This window comes from Pseudophryne corroboree, chromosome 7, assembly GCF_028390025.1.
Source record: "Pseudophryne corroboree isolate aPseCor3 chromosome 7, aPseCor3.hap2, whole genome shotgun sequence".
Lineage (NCBI taxonomy): Eukaryota > Metazoa > Chordata > Amphibia > Anura > Myobatrachidae > Pseudophryne > Pseudophryne corroboree.
In genome coordinates this window covers 10,556,018-10,570,325 of record NC_086450.1, presented here as the reverse complement: position 1 = coordinate 10,570,325, position 14,308 = coordinate 10,556,018, and the positions used below count along the sequence as shown (strand labels likewise).

At 55.6% G+C, this 14,308-nt stretch overlaps 2 protein-coding genes across 4 annotated transcripts in view; one reads left to right on the top strand and one right to left on the bottom strand.

Annotated features, from left to right (window-relative positions):
- Window positions 1-2,422, bottom strand: part of METTL21A (methyltransferase 21A, HSPA lysine) — a 67,537-nt gene extending 65,115 nt beyond the window's left edge. The window contains exon 1 of one of the 2 annotated variants that reach the window (XM_063932674.1): window positions 2,210-2,422. The gene's annotated coding sequence lies outside the window, so the exon portion shown is untranslated. The remainder of the gene's footprint in view (window positions 1-2,209) is intronic. The other variant, XM_063932675.1, reaches the window with a different exon arrangement.
- Window positions 2,423-2,506: 84 nt separating this feature from the next.
- Window positions 2,507-14,308, top strand: part of CCNYL1 (cyclin Y like 1) — an 86,777-nt gene continuing 74,975 nt past the window's right edge. The window contains exon 1 of one of the 2 annotated variants that reach the window (XM_063932673.1): window positions 2,507-2,892. In XM_063932673.1, the coding sequence (XP_063788743.1) occupies window positions 2,727-2,892 (166 nt within the window). In that variant the 5' untranslated portion in view covers window positions 2,507-2,726. The remainder of the gene's footprint in view (window positions 2,893-14,308) is intronic. The other variant, XM_063932672.1, reaches the window with a different exon arrangement.

The window sequence follows — 14,308 nt, the reverse complement described above, 5'->3', positions numbered from 1 at the left end:
CTTACTATGTCTGATCTAAGTACGGAATTCCTTCCATAGTGAAGCATCCTCTGTACAATCCCGCTCTCCCCATTCTTCTTATACCCCTAGGTGTTCACAGTCCTATTCTGGTTTTCTCCCTACTCCCCAAAAATGGCTCATTCAGTGTTTGTCTCTCTGGATCCACCACCTCTCTGCTTCCTTTACAGAGTTTCCCAAACTCCGCCATTACATGCCAGGTTTTAAGGATATCTATGCTTAAGTCCCCTTTTTTTAACCTACTTATGCACAGTAATGTACATCAAATACCCCTTTCACACCGCCTGACGCGGGTCGTTCCCGGGAGCCGTACACGGGTGCGACCCACCTCAGGCCCCTCGCCGCTGCGGTCCCCAACCCAGTATATTGCCTCATTGGTGATGTCAGTGGTAACGCGGGTGGGGTCAGCGCTTGGAGAGCACATGATCTCAAGGTGCCTCCCGTCCACACAGCACAGCGAGCCGGGCTGAACATGTGTTCAACCCTGCTCGCTACCCGAGTTGGAATACCGGGGCGCTCCACCCAGATTATTCTAACTAGGCCCTTTCAGACTGCACAGCAACACGGGTTGTGTGTGCTCATGTGCAATACACCCGTGTTCAAGGCTGGCGGTCTGAAAGGAGTATAAGAGATATTTCCAGAATACACACTGCTAAAACTTTAATGCATGCACTACTTCCTCACTGACTGTTGTGGTATTCTACTCCTACAATGTATTGTGAATGCAGTGGCCAGACAGCTCACCCTCGCAGAGCATTCATCTTCTGCTCCGCTGCCAGTATTCCACCAGATCCAACACAGTCTCCTGGCATACAAGGCTATAAGCAAGACCAGACCAACGTGCACCTCCCTCTCATCTCCCAGCTCGCTTCCGCCATATGGTCGCTTTCTATACTCACACGTCCCACTGACCACTGGGTCATACAGCCACCAAGTACCTTTGCAATCTGGCAACATGTAGCACTTGTGTGTCACACTCCTATGTCCCTATACAGTGTCAGGGGCCCATTTATCAAACCGAATCAGCACGATATCCCAATGGATGGGATATCGGCGGTCAGAATCCCGACAGCGGCGTCCCGACAGCCTCCCAGAAAGTACCGTAAGCCTCCCCTGCGTCAGTATTTTGGCAGCAGTCTTATGCAGTCATTCAGGATTCCAGCATTGGTATTTCGACCGCCAGTATCCCATATGGCGGTATTTTATCTGTATTCCTATCAAACAATATGTCCGGCTATTTCTCCAGAAAACACCCGGTTTCTGGCGTTAACTGCAATTATAAAGTATCCCCTAAATGTATGTAGGAGGGACTGCAGCAGATATCGCAGATACCTGCTGTGATCCTCCATTCCCGCCAGTAGCCGCATCCCCCATACACTCCTATAAGGAGTGCAACGCTGCCATGTTTACCAATGTCTGGAATGTAAAGTATTCCGGAGATGGGCCCCAGCAGCTACCAAGATGACGTCAGGTGTGCTGGAAGAGGTGGCCCCAGCAGACGCCAGGTGCGCCATCCGCTGGGGCCCCCTCCTCCGGCGCACTCGCCGTCCGCTGGGGCCCCCTCCTGCAGCACACTCGCCGTCCGCTGGGGGCCCCCTCCTCCGGCGCACCCGGCGTCTGCTGGGGACCCCTTCCCCCGTCGTCCGCTGGGGACCCCTCCCCCGGCGCACATCCGCTGGGGACCCCTCCTCCGGCAAACCCGGCGTCCGCTGGGGACCCCTCCCCCAGCACACATCCGCTGGGGACCCCTCCCCCAGAGCGCGTCCGCTGGGGACCCCTCCCCCGGCACACCTGCTGTCCGCTGGGGACCCCCCCCTCAGCATACCTGCTGTCCCACTGTCGGCCCCCTCCTCCGACACGCCTGCCGTCCCACTGGGGGCCCCCTCCTCCGGCACGCCTGCCGTCCCACTGGGGGCCCCCTCCTCCGGCACGCCTGCCGTCCCACTGGGGGCCCCCTCCTCCGGCACGCCTGCCGTCCGCTAGGGACCCCTCCGGCACGCCTGGCGTCCGCTGGCGAGGGAGCCCCAGAGGACGCCAGATGTTGCCAATAGCAACCAACACTCATATTCCTCAGTAGCATTTCTCCAGCACAGGAATAGGAAACATGTGGCACTCCAGCTTCTGTGGAACTACATATCCCAGCATGCATTACCATAGCACCTGTCCTCCATACATCCCGTCTCGTACCCACCTCCACCCCGCACTCAGCGCCCGGTGCTGCGGTCTCCGCGCCTCAGGGACGGTGCTGCCGGCGTTATACCGGGCTCCCAGGCTATCAGGACCGAACCATCCAATCACCTGCGCGTTCCACGCCTCGCTCTGGCCAGGCCACGCCCCGGAAGCCCTGAACACGTTGCCTGGGGTGGGCATAGCGAATGACATCCGGGTCTCACACTACTCACTGCAGCGCCGGCACCTGGTTGGCTACTTATCTCATTGCACGCTCCTGACAAGAACACGCCCACCGATGCGGTTTCTCCTCGGTGATTGGCTGCAGCGCTATACGCTGTCACACGCCCCTCGGCGCTGATTGGCCGACTGCGCACAGGGAGGAAGCGGCCGCGGAGGGGACGGCGCGGTGACGTGACAGGGGCGTGTGCGGGCCGCGAACTCCCGTGGGACCGGCCGGCAGGGGAGAGATGAGGATGCGGCGTCCGGCCCGGCCGTCCTAGCAGCGGCCTCGCACGTCTCTCAGCCCCCGCAGCGCCATGGGGAACACGGTCAGCTGCTGCGTCTCCCCGGGCGCCAGCCCCAAGCTGGGCCGTGCCCGCGGGATGCCGGAGCGCCCCGACCCCTACCAGGTGGAAGTGGAGCTGAGCGAGGCGGAGCCCGGCCCGCACCTGCAGCACATCAGCGACCGGGAGCTGCCCGACGGTGAGGACGTGTGTGTCTCCCCCTGTGCCTCAGCCTGTGTGTGCCTCACCTTGTGCCTCAGCGCCTGTGTGTGCCTCCCCCTGTGTCTCAGCGCCTGTGTGTGCCTCCGCGCCTGTGTGTGCCTCCCCCTGTGCCTCAGCGCCTGTGTGTGCCTCCCCCTGTGCCTCAGCGCCTGTGTGTGCCTCTCCCTGTGCCTCAGCGCCTGTGTGTGCCTCAGCGCCTGTGTGTGCCTCCCCCTCTGCCTCAGCGCCTGTGTGTGCCTCCCCCTGTGCCTCAGCGCCTGTGTGTGCCTCTCCCTGTGCCTCAGCGCCTGTGTGTGCCTCAGCGCCTGTGTGCCTCCCCCTGTGCCTCAGCGCCTGTGTGTGCGCGCCTCTCCCCTTCTGCCTCAACGCCTGTGTGTGTGTGCGCCTCTCCCCTTCTGCCTCAACGCCTGTGTGTGTGTGCGCCTCTCCCCCTGTGCCTCAGCGCCTGTGTGTGTGTGCGCCTCTCCCCCTGTGCCTCAGCGCCTGTGTGTGCGCGCCTCTCCCCCTGTGCCCCAGCACCTGTGTGCGCCTCTCCCCCTGTGCCTCAGCGCCTGTGTGTGCGCCTCAGCGCCTGTGTGTGTGCCTCAACGCCTGTGTGTGCGCCTCTCCCCCTGTGCCTCAGCGCCTGTGTGCGCCTCTCCCCCTGTGCCCCAGCGCCTGTGTGCGCCTCTCCCCCTCTGCCTCAGCGCCTGTGCGCGCCTCTCCCCCTGTGCCTCAGCGCCTGTGCGCGCCTCTCCCCCTGTGCCTCAGCGCCTATGTGTGTGCGCGCCTTTCCCCCTGTGCCTCAGCGCCTATGTGTGTGTGCGCCTCTCCCCCTGTGCCTCAGTGCCTATGTGTGTGTGTGCGCCTCTCCCCCTGTGCCTCTCCCCCTGTGCCTCAGCGCCTATGTGTGTGTGCGCCTCTCCCCCTGTGCCTCAGCGCCTATGTGTGTGCGCGCCTTTCCCCCTGTGCCTCAGCGCCTATGTGTGTGTGCGCCTCTCCCCCTGTGCCTCAGCGCCTATGTGTGTGTGCGCACCTGTGCCTCAGCGCCTGTGTGTGTGCGCGTGCCTCTCCCCCTCTGCCTCAGCGCCTATGTGTGTGCGCGTGCCTCTCCCCCTGTGCCTCAGCGCCTATGTGTGTGCGCGTGCCTCTCCCCCTGTGCCCCAGCGCCTGTGTGCCTCTCCCCCTCTGCCTCAGCGCCTGTGTGCGCCTCTGCCTCAGCGCCTGTGTGTGTGCGCGCGCCTCTCCCCCTGTTCCTCAGCGCCTATGTGTGCGCCTCTCCCCCTGTGCCTCAGCGCCTGTGTGTGCGCCTCTCCCCCTGTGCCCCAGCGCCTGTGTGTGTGCGCGCCTCTCCCCCTGTGCCCCAGCGCCTGTGTGTGTGTGCGCGCCTCTCCCCCTGTGCCTCAGCGCCTGTGTGTGTGTGTGCGCCTCTCCCCCTGTGCCTCAGCGCCTGTGTGCGCCTCTCCCCCTGTGCCTCAGCGCCTGTGTGTGCGCCTCAGCGCCTGTGTGCGCCTCTCCCCCTGTGCCCCAGCGCCTGTGTGTGTGCTCGCCTCTCCCCCTGTGCCTCAGCGCCTGTGTGTGCGCCTCAGCGCCTGTGTGCGCCTCTCCCCCTGTGCCCCAGCGCCTGTGTGTGTGCGCGCCTCTCCCCCTGTGCCCCAGCACCTGTGTGCGCCTCTCCCCCTGTGCCTCAGCGCCTGTGTGTGCGCCTCAGCGCCTGTGTGCGCCTCTCCCCCTGTGCCCCAGCGCCTGTGTGTGTGCTCGCCTCTCCCCCTGTGCCCCAGCGCCTGTGTGTGCCTCTCCCCCTCTGCCTAAGCGCCTGTGTGCGCCTCTCCCCCTCTGCCTCAGCGCCTGTGTGTGTGCGCGCGCCTCTCCCCCTGTTCCTCAGCGCCTATGTGTGCGCCTCTCCCCCTGTGCCCCAGCGCCTGTGTGTGCCTCTCCCCCTCTGCCTAAGCGCCTGTGTGCGCCTCTCCCCCTCTGCCTCAGCGCCTGTGTGTGTCCCTGTGCCTTGGCCTTTGTGTATGTGTGAGTGATTGTCCCTGTGCCTCGGCCTGTGTGTGTCTCCCCCTGTGCCTCAGTCTGCCGCCTGCTCTCCCTCCCTATACCGGTCACATGGGATAAGCGTGCACACCCACGAGCGATGCAGAGTTGTATGTTGGTAGATCACATACCCCCTGTGCATGTGAAGGGGCGTAGCGGCTCTGTGTCACGTAGGCGGTATTTGGGGGGGGAGCAGTGTAATGTCTGCGCAGAGTTGTGCGTGCGTGTGATTACTCTGGTTCTCTGGCTGGTATACGGCTGGTGTAAGTGTGCGCCCTGGTAACGCTGTGATAGCAGTATACAGATAGGGGTGGTAGGGCCGCAGGGAAGCGTATAGCTCCGCACATGGCGAGTCACAGTGATCTAGGTCCAATCTCAGCCGACCTGCGTCCAGCCCTCTGTTGCAGGGATGTGGTACCCTCCAGGTACTAGGTACTGCCTGCTGCGTTTGAGGTCTTGCTGAGGCTTCCCCCGTCCTCTTGTGTGTGGCGTGTGCAGTAAACAGGCCTATGTAGAGTAGGTCGGAATACAGTGTCCTCGGCTGGGAGGATTTACAGCCATTACAACTAGTCTGGCCGCTAACGCTGCGTTTCTCCGCGCCCGTGGTGTGGGTGTGTCCTCTGCAGGAAAGTGCCGCAGAATGCTGGAAATTGGTGACCTAAACAAAATGTTCCTTTGTATTTATTATTTCTGGCCGCGCCAGTCCCTGCGTTCTGCAGTTACCATTCCATAGAGGACAGTCAGTCCGTGTCTGCGGTGTTCAGCACCGAGCATACGGCAGCTTAGACTGCGCGGCCTAATTGTGCAGGTGCGAGTGACAGAAGAGCTGCAGAGCCTCCGTGTACCCCGAAGAGGCCTGACTTGTGCCTGATGTACTGTATCATGTCACCTGTACCAGGCGTACTGTCTGCGCAACACACTGCGCCGCCTGACACCTTTGTGTTGTATTTTTGCTCCATGTGATTCTAGTTTCTGTCCCAGGATGAATATATACCGGTATACGCGCCTTTTAAATATCGGTTTTAGGATTTGTTTAGTGTTTCTTAAAATGTTTCGTGAAATGTGCTGTTTTTGAGTTGTCTTCCTGATATAATCTGCATAAACCTACGTATAGTAACGCCGCCGGGGGATGAATAGAAAATTGTGGGTCCCGTAGAAGAATTTTGTGTGTTTTGTCGGGGAATATACAGGGTGCGGCAAACACAACCTCCCAGAGTGTAAAGGTTAACACAAAAGACATGGTAAATGCTGTCCAAGATGTTAGTACATAGGGGGCGATTCAGAGTTAGACGCAGCCACTACGTACAGTCCCTCTCTCAATGGCCCCCTGTCTGGACGCCGCAGCCGCGTCCATCTGGTCTGCGCATGTGCACTGGCCACAGCACGTGTTCTCGGCCCTTCTTGCGGCTGCATCCTTCCCCAAGGTGACTGACCATGGCAGGTGTTGTGGAGGGGCGTAACGTCACACGCAGCCACTCCGATAAAAAAAAAAAAAAAGTCGGCGGACCGCCTGCCAGCGCAGCCAGGGTTCTCAGGCGGGTGTGGATCATTAGATTGACAGTGTCTAGGTTGACAATATTTAGGTTGACCACTATGTCGACAGGGTCAGGTCGACACGTTCTAGGTCAAAAGGTCGACATGAGGTGTTTTTTTTGTGTTTTCGCCGTACAATGACTGGGAACCCCAATTAGTGCACCGTGTTCCCTCGCATGGCTCGCTTCGCTTGGAACGGTAATCTGTGCCGATCGTAGTCCACATGAATCATTAAGTATGAAAAAGTAATAAAAAAGTGAAAAACTCATGTCGACCTTCTGACCCTGTCGACCTAAACATTGTCGATCTTCAGACCGGATCCCGCTCAGGCAGGGGTCCACCTTAAATCGACCGTGCCCTGTGCTGGGCGGCCCCTAGCATGTGAGGAGGTGGACGCAGATCTGTTTCCCGCAGCCATCTCTGAATAACCCCCTTAATCTAGAAGTGCGCGGAATACTGGTTATTGTAAATTGGTTTTGGATATGGTATCGTCCAGGCGGCGGCCTCACGTGATGCACATTTGTAACTGATTGCTGAAGTTTTGCATCACTCGGCGACTCACTTGCGGCGCTATGGCCGCCGTTTCCTGACTAAGCTCACCGTCGTACGTCTGACTACGCTAGAAAACAATCCTCAAAGGCCTCGTACACAGCCATTGGGGCCCTCTGACCGCTATACACCTCCACCAAGCACCATTAATGACCGGAAGACCGCCATACGCCAAGAAATGACCACACTGTATCTTATCCAGAGTCAAATAACCTGTATTCCAGGCACTGCTACATGATGTACTAACACTGTGAATAGCATTTACCATGCCTTTGTTGTTGACTTTTACAACCTAGGAGGTGTTTTTGCCCCCCCCACCATACAACGTTAGAACCTCAGTGTGCGTCTCCTGTGTAGTGGATAGCAGGATGTTGTTTTTGGTTTGGTTCGTTCTGATTCATGTGATGTGTGACAGGATGACAGTGCGGAAGAACAGATTGTGTGGCGTGCTGTGTACAAGCCATCTGCCCGGCAGTGATTGTGGTGCTTTGTGTCTGCTGTGCAAAGTAACAAGTATCGCTTATTAACACTTCAAAACCAAAGCAGGGGCTCCCGGTGCTGAAAAAGAGAGGACAGGACGTATATGGACGCGTTCGGCTGCTCCTATGTGTGCGGCATTTCCTGTCGGTTGCGTTTTGACGATATCTGTAGGAAGCACTTGCCATATAGCCGGCGACGTGGATACTGGGGTGATTCTGACCTGATCGTAGAGGTGCTACATTTAGCACCCAGCTTTCCTGACATGCTAGCCCGCCCCGCGTGTCAGTCCCTGCCCCCCGCCGCACAAGTACAAAAGCATCGCGCAGCGGCGATGCTTTTGTACTTGAAGAGTAGCTACCAGCCAGTATAGCTGCTGCGCGCTGGCAGGAACTACTCGTCGCTGCGTTGCCTGGACTGCGCACCCTAAACGACGGCTAAACACCACCTGCCCAGCGGCCGCCTCAGCCTGTCAGTCAGGCAGAGGTGATCGCAGGGCTCAGACAGCCGTCGGCCGTCTGGCATGCGCAGTTCAGACTTGATCGCTGCTGTGCGAGAACGCCCCACTGTCCGCCATGGCATTGTATGCTTATAAAATCAAAATACATCAGAGTCAGTTCTTCATCTGGCAGATTTACAGCCCTGTTTATTTCCACGCTGCTGGGAAGAATTACCCTGTGCGTCCTCCTGCAGCGTTTGATCCGCCTAGTCTCAGTTATCTCTCAAATAGTTGGGAATTAACTGTAAAATGACTGGTGTGAATGTTACCATTGTTTCTGGGTTGATTCCATTGTGGCGGAACAGATTTAATTTCTTACCCTCGTATGTATGTAATGTCCCAGGACAATAATTCACGAATCCGTTGTTGCAAGAAAGAACATGGTGTCCCACGTACACAGTGCAGGGGGTAATATGCACAGCCCCGGCGGTCCATCCAACCCAGGGACCTTAATATATCCCCACGCTAGACCGCCCCGGCACACCACAAAGGGGTCAATTCTATTCAGCGACAGTTGAATAGCGCAGGGAGTTAGCTCCCGGCACTATTCAATACAGCGCCAAGTGACGCCAATTGTCGGGAATTCTTCTCTTACCCCCGGGGGATGAGAGAGGAAATCCGACAAAAGTGCTGCTGCGCGGCCGGCGCGAGGCTGATTCTGTCGGTAATCAGCATTGCGCCGGGGAGTTAAGTCGGAGTTAATGCCCATTCTCTCGACAATTCAACCTCTTAAGTTGACGAGAACGGGCCTTCGCCAACTTAACATGAGCTGAATTGAATAGCGACGGGAGCTAACTCCCAGCGCTATTCAACTGTTGCTGAATAGAATTGACCCCATAAGGCGGCTGAATTATCTCTGACTGTCTCTTAGCACCCGTTACAGATTACAGGAACGCGGCAAATGTTTATTTCCTTGGGGCCAACGTTCTGCAGTTAGGCGCGTCGTATTGCAATGGCTCTGCCACGTGGCACAGTGGCGGCTTGGTAACGGATGTTTGCGGGTGGTCAGGCGCCTTGCGTCTGTCTGGTGTGTACTGTGAAAGGTCGTAGGTGACAAACCTCGGAGTTGTTTGAGGTTTAATCCACGTCTCTGTCTATTTGGTGAATGCTGAAAATATGTCGCTGTCCTTACCGTATTGCAGCTAGGGTATCTGTATCACCCGCCAGCTGTGTGTGGGTACCTACCTGTGTAGAGAATGCAGTACACGGAAGCAGCGGAGTAAAAGGCTACAACCAGAGAGGAGGTCACGTAAATTGGGGCGTTTGTGTTGGCCCAATTACAGAGGGACAAGAACTGGAAGAAGGTAGATTGTGATGAGTGGTTACCAAGGCCTAGCGGAGTTTGCCGTCACCACTGTTTCTATACAGAGTACTGTTACGGGGATTGTTGGCGTATGTTCGGAATAAGACGCTACTGTTGCTTTATCCAGGGCCGGAGACGGAGCTTGTGCTGAACCAGAGAGTGCTTATGTTTTCCCCAGTAAGCTGGGTCTGCCTTATAGGGTGAGACGGTATCGCAGCCGGTGGTTTTGCCTTTATCAATTCACCCCTTCTTTAACTTCCGCAAAATAGTCCTAAAATCATTATATGCATAATCAGAGCTGCTTATATTTACCCAAATGTCACACAGACAAGTGTCCTTATGTTCTGTAGTTGTGTAACCTAAACCATCATTCTTCTAAAGGCAAATTGTAAGGGGATCTGGTCTCTAGGTCGACAGTAAGTAGGTCGACAGGGTCTCTAGTTCGACAGGTCAAAGGGTGGAGATGAGTTTTTCACAATTTAGTGGTCGACCTAGTTACAGTCTACCTTGCATACCACAGCCATTGTAAGCTGCATTGTGAGATATGGTATCTTTCTGTGTACTGATCATATTAAAGATAATGGGGGTCATTCTGAGTTGATTGTACAGCTACGATCATTCACACTGACATGTGGGGGGACGCCTAGCACAGGCCTAGCCCGCCACGCATGTCAGTCCGGTCCCCCCTCGCAGAAGTGCAAAGGCATCACACAGCGGCGATGCCTTTGCACTTCAAGAGTAGCTCCCGACCAGCGCAGCTTTAGCGTGCTGGCCGGGAGCTACTCATCGTTCCTCGGCCCGCAGCGGCAGCATGTGACGTCACGCAGCCGCTGCGGCCCGCCCCCCGTTCAGTCCGGCCACGCCTGCGTTGGCCGAACCAAACCCACGAAAACCGCGGCCAAACGCTGCTGTTCCGCCCCCTCCCGCCCAGCGATCGCCTCTGCCTGTCAATCAGGCAGAGGCGATCGCATCCCTGCTACGGCCTTCGGCCGTCTGGCATGCGCAGCAGGGACCCGTTCGCTCTGCTGCGTTAAAACGCAGCGAGCGAACTGGTCAGAATGACCCCCAATATCTTCTGTTTTAACTTTGTTTAAAAGAACCTGATATTCAAATTGATCTAATAGGACGCTAAGGAGTAGTATTTTCTAACTTGGCACCTTGGAAGTACCGTGCTCCACTGCTGGGGGGGATCTAGATTTGGGAGAGTACAAACTCAAATCTAACTACAGCGTTAAAAGTTTAAAAAACCAAGCTGGCCAGCACGTGGGGGCTACATGCAAAAGCAGCCGGTGTTTGCCCTGCATGCAATCATAATAACTGTATTTCTTCCTCTTGTATTGCAGCACCGTTTGTCTGCGCTCCCAGCTAAGAATCGGGTCCTCGGTGTATATGTGTGTGTATATAATACCTATATGTGTAGGAAGGGCAGTATGCTCATGGAATCTCCTCCTCAGTAGCTGCGAGCTTGTTGCCTGTGCCCGTCTGGGTTTCCCTATGCGCTGATTGTGCCCGGGCGTGCGGACAGGCTGGGTGATTGCTTTGTGTAACTCGTGATTACACACTAAGTGGTTTTTGTTCTTTGTTGCTCACATGATCCGCTTTGGCTCTTTTAAAGGTGCAGCGTGATTTATGTAGTGATAAGAAAGTGACACAGGTTATACACAGGCTCTTAAATCCTCATCCACTGACCTTCAGGTCTTATTTCGGCGGTAATGCTCCCACCCCCCTCCGATGGCTAAATTCACGGTAGCCGTGGCGTACCTACGTTTAGGATCCGAGCTGCTGCCTTGCTATACATGGCTGCTTTCCTGCAACAGTATTCCGAGCAGTGTCGGGATTCCGGTGTCAGAATCCTGATCTTGACCGGATCCTCATCGTGGACACATTATTCTACGCTTTTGAGGGAATGTTCACGGTTGTACCTTCCCCTGTGGAGCTTACAGTCTATATTCTCTACCACACAGACATTAACCTCCCAGTACATTCTTGTACATACTGGGAGCGGAAGCGCTCGGCACAGATGGTGGGAATAGGACGCGTAGCCTCAGCGCTGTGCCTCCTGCAGCCGGTCTGGGTGCTGTGTGTGTATATAAGCGCTGTTAAACTGAAATGTTTTGTTACCTTAATCAACCCTTCCAAGGACCCATGACCATATTATATAGGATTTGGGGATATAAAGTGTTCACGCTAGGCTGTTTTAGCAGGGCGCCGCGCCCTGCCCGTTTTTTAGCAGGCAAAACCCGCCCTGCCCTTTTGCGACGCCCTGCTAGAACAGCCGCCCGCTTCCTGCCCTCCCGGCGTGTATAGATGCCGTGCGCATGCGTGTGGCATCCATTCACGCATTGGGAGAGAGCTGGGGGGAGCCCAGCACCGACGGAGGTGCTGGGCACGCCCCCAACAGTGACGTCGCCGGCCACAGACGCTCTCTATAGTAGCGTCTGTGGGCCTCCCCCTAAAATGACGCAGGTGTGGCCACGCCCCCTAATTTGCGTGGTCGCGCCCCCGCTTCGGGCGGGCGCGCGCACACATATGCCCCCGGAGTCCGGCGCCCTGCCCCTTTTCACTCCTAGAGTGAACACTAATATATATAACTGGAGGGTTTCTTAAGCTGGGTACACTTCTGCGCTCGCTCAGCTGGTTGGGTAAATGCTCCCGACCAGCCGAGTGCTGTGACCCCCTGTGCGTCGCCTGCAAGGAATGGCTCCGTGTGTACAGGCTTCTATGGGAACGGGAGGATGGCCCGATTAATACTAAACAGCACATTCGACGCATCCGTTGCAGGAGCGTTCTAAGCGGATTAACGGCTAGCACTCCTGCAGCGGTCCTACAAACACACCTATACAAGCGTCAGCCGGGGCATATATTGTGTAGGTGTGTATCCAGCTGAAACCTGTTATGTCTAACCTCAGAGCGAGATTCTGTAGTTATTCAGTGTAAATGAAAAAACCTATACATTACGTCCCTATGTAGGAATATGTGGCTGCCCACTGTCATTTAAATCTCGCGTTCTGATTGTGCTGATTGCAGGGTGTGGGTCAGTGGGTCGACCTCATATGGTTGACTGGGTCAAAAGGTGAATAGGTTGACATGCAAAAGGTTGACATGGAAATGGTCGACACAAGTTGTTGTTTTTTGTGTGTTGTTATTTTGTATGTTTGACCACATGTAAGGCAAATGAATGGAAAGGTGTGTCCTCGCAGGCTCGCTACGCTGCCGGCACAGGATACTATTCCCAGCCATGGTCCATGTGCTTAGTAAATCAAGAAAAAGTAAAATAAATATGTATGGAAAAAATACAAAACAGCTGGTGTCGATCTTTTGAACCTGTCTGCCTAATGCATGTTGACCTGTCGACCTATCATCCGGAACCCCTGAGGGCATTAGGTAAGATAACAGAACTACCATTTTCAGCACAGCCTTGGCTAAGCAAATGATTTTAGTTGCATGAAATGAGATTCATTTATAAAACAGAAACATAACCGTGGTCCATCCTCTGGAACTCACTCCCGTGCCAAGTCCGACTTTTTTCCAGTGTCGCCAGCTTCAAATGTGCACTTAAAACGCACTTTCTCTGACGTCCTAGTGGATGCTGGGGACTCCGTAAGGACCATGGGGAATAGCGGCTCCGCAGGAGACTGGGCACAACTAAGAAAGATTTAGGACTACCTGGTGTGCACTGGCTCCTCCCTCTATGCCCCTCCTCCAGACCTCAGTTAGAATTTTGTGCCCGGCCGAGCTGGTTGCACACTAGGGGCTATCCTGAGCTCTTAGAAAAGAAAGTATATTTTAGGTTTTTTTATTTTCAGTGAGATCTGCTGGCAAGACTCACTGCTTTGAGGGACTGAGGGGAGAAGAAGCGAACCTACCTGCTTGCAGCTAGCTTGGGCTTCTTAGGCTACTGGACACCATTAGCTCCAGAGGGATCGAACACAGGCCCAGCCTCGGTCATCCGGTCCCGGAGCCGCGCCGCCGCCCCCCTTGCAGAGCCAGATGCAAGAAGAACGTCCAGAAAATCGGTGGCTGAAGACTCCGGTCTTCATTAAGGTAGCGCACAGCACTGCAGCTGTGCGCCATTGCTCCCCATGCACACCACACACTCCGGACACTGATGGGTGCAGGGCGCTGGGGGGGGGAACGCCCTGGGCTGCAATATAAATACCTTAACTTGGCAAAACAACACAATATAGTCAGTAAGACTATATATGTGTAAAATCCCCTGCCATAAATATCCTGAAAAAAGCGGGAGAAGTCCGCCGTGAAGGGGGCGGGGCTATCTCCCTCAGCACACTGGCGCCATTTCCTCTCACAGCTCCGCTGAAAGGACGCTCCCCAGGCTCTCCCCTGCAGATTCCAGGCTCAATAGGGTAAAAAAGAGAGGGGGGGGCACTAAATTTAGGCGCAAATGGTGTATTATAGCAGCTATAGAGGAAAAATCACTGTGTGTAGTGTGTATCCCTGTATTATATAGCGCTCTGGTATGTGCTGGCATACTCTCTCTCTGTCTCCCCAAAGGACTTTGTGGGGTCCTGTCCTCAGTCAGAGCATTCCCTGTGTGTGTGCGGTGTGTCGGTACGGCTGTGTCGACATGTTTGATTAGGCTTATGTGGAGGCGGAGCAGGTGCCGATAAATGTGAAGTCGCCCCCTGAGGGGTCGACACCTGAATGGATGGACATGTGGAAGGAATTACGCGACAGTGTCAACTCCTTACATAAAAGGTTTGACGACATAGCAGATGTGGGACAGCCGGCTGCTCAGCCCATGCCTGCCCAGGCGTCTCAAAAGCCATCAGGGGCTCTAAAACGCCCACTACCTCACATGGCAGACACAGATGTCGACACGGAGTCTGACTCCAGTGTCGACGACGATGAGACTAGTGTACATTCCAATAGAGCCATTCGTTATATGATTACGGCAATGAAAAATGTGTTGCACATTTCTGATATTACCCCAGGTACCACAAAAAGGGTATTATGTTTGGGGAGAAAAAGCTTCCAGTGGTTTTCCCCCATCTGATG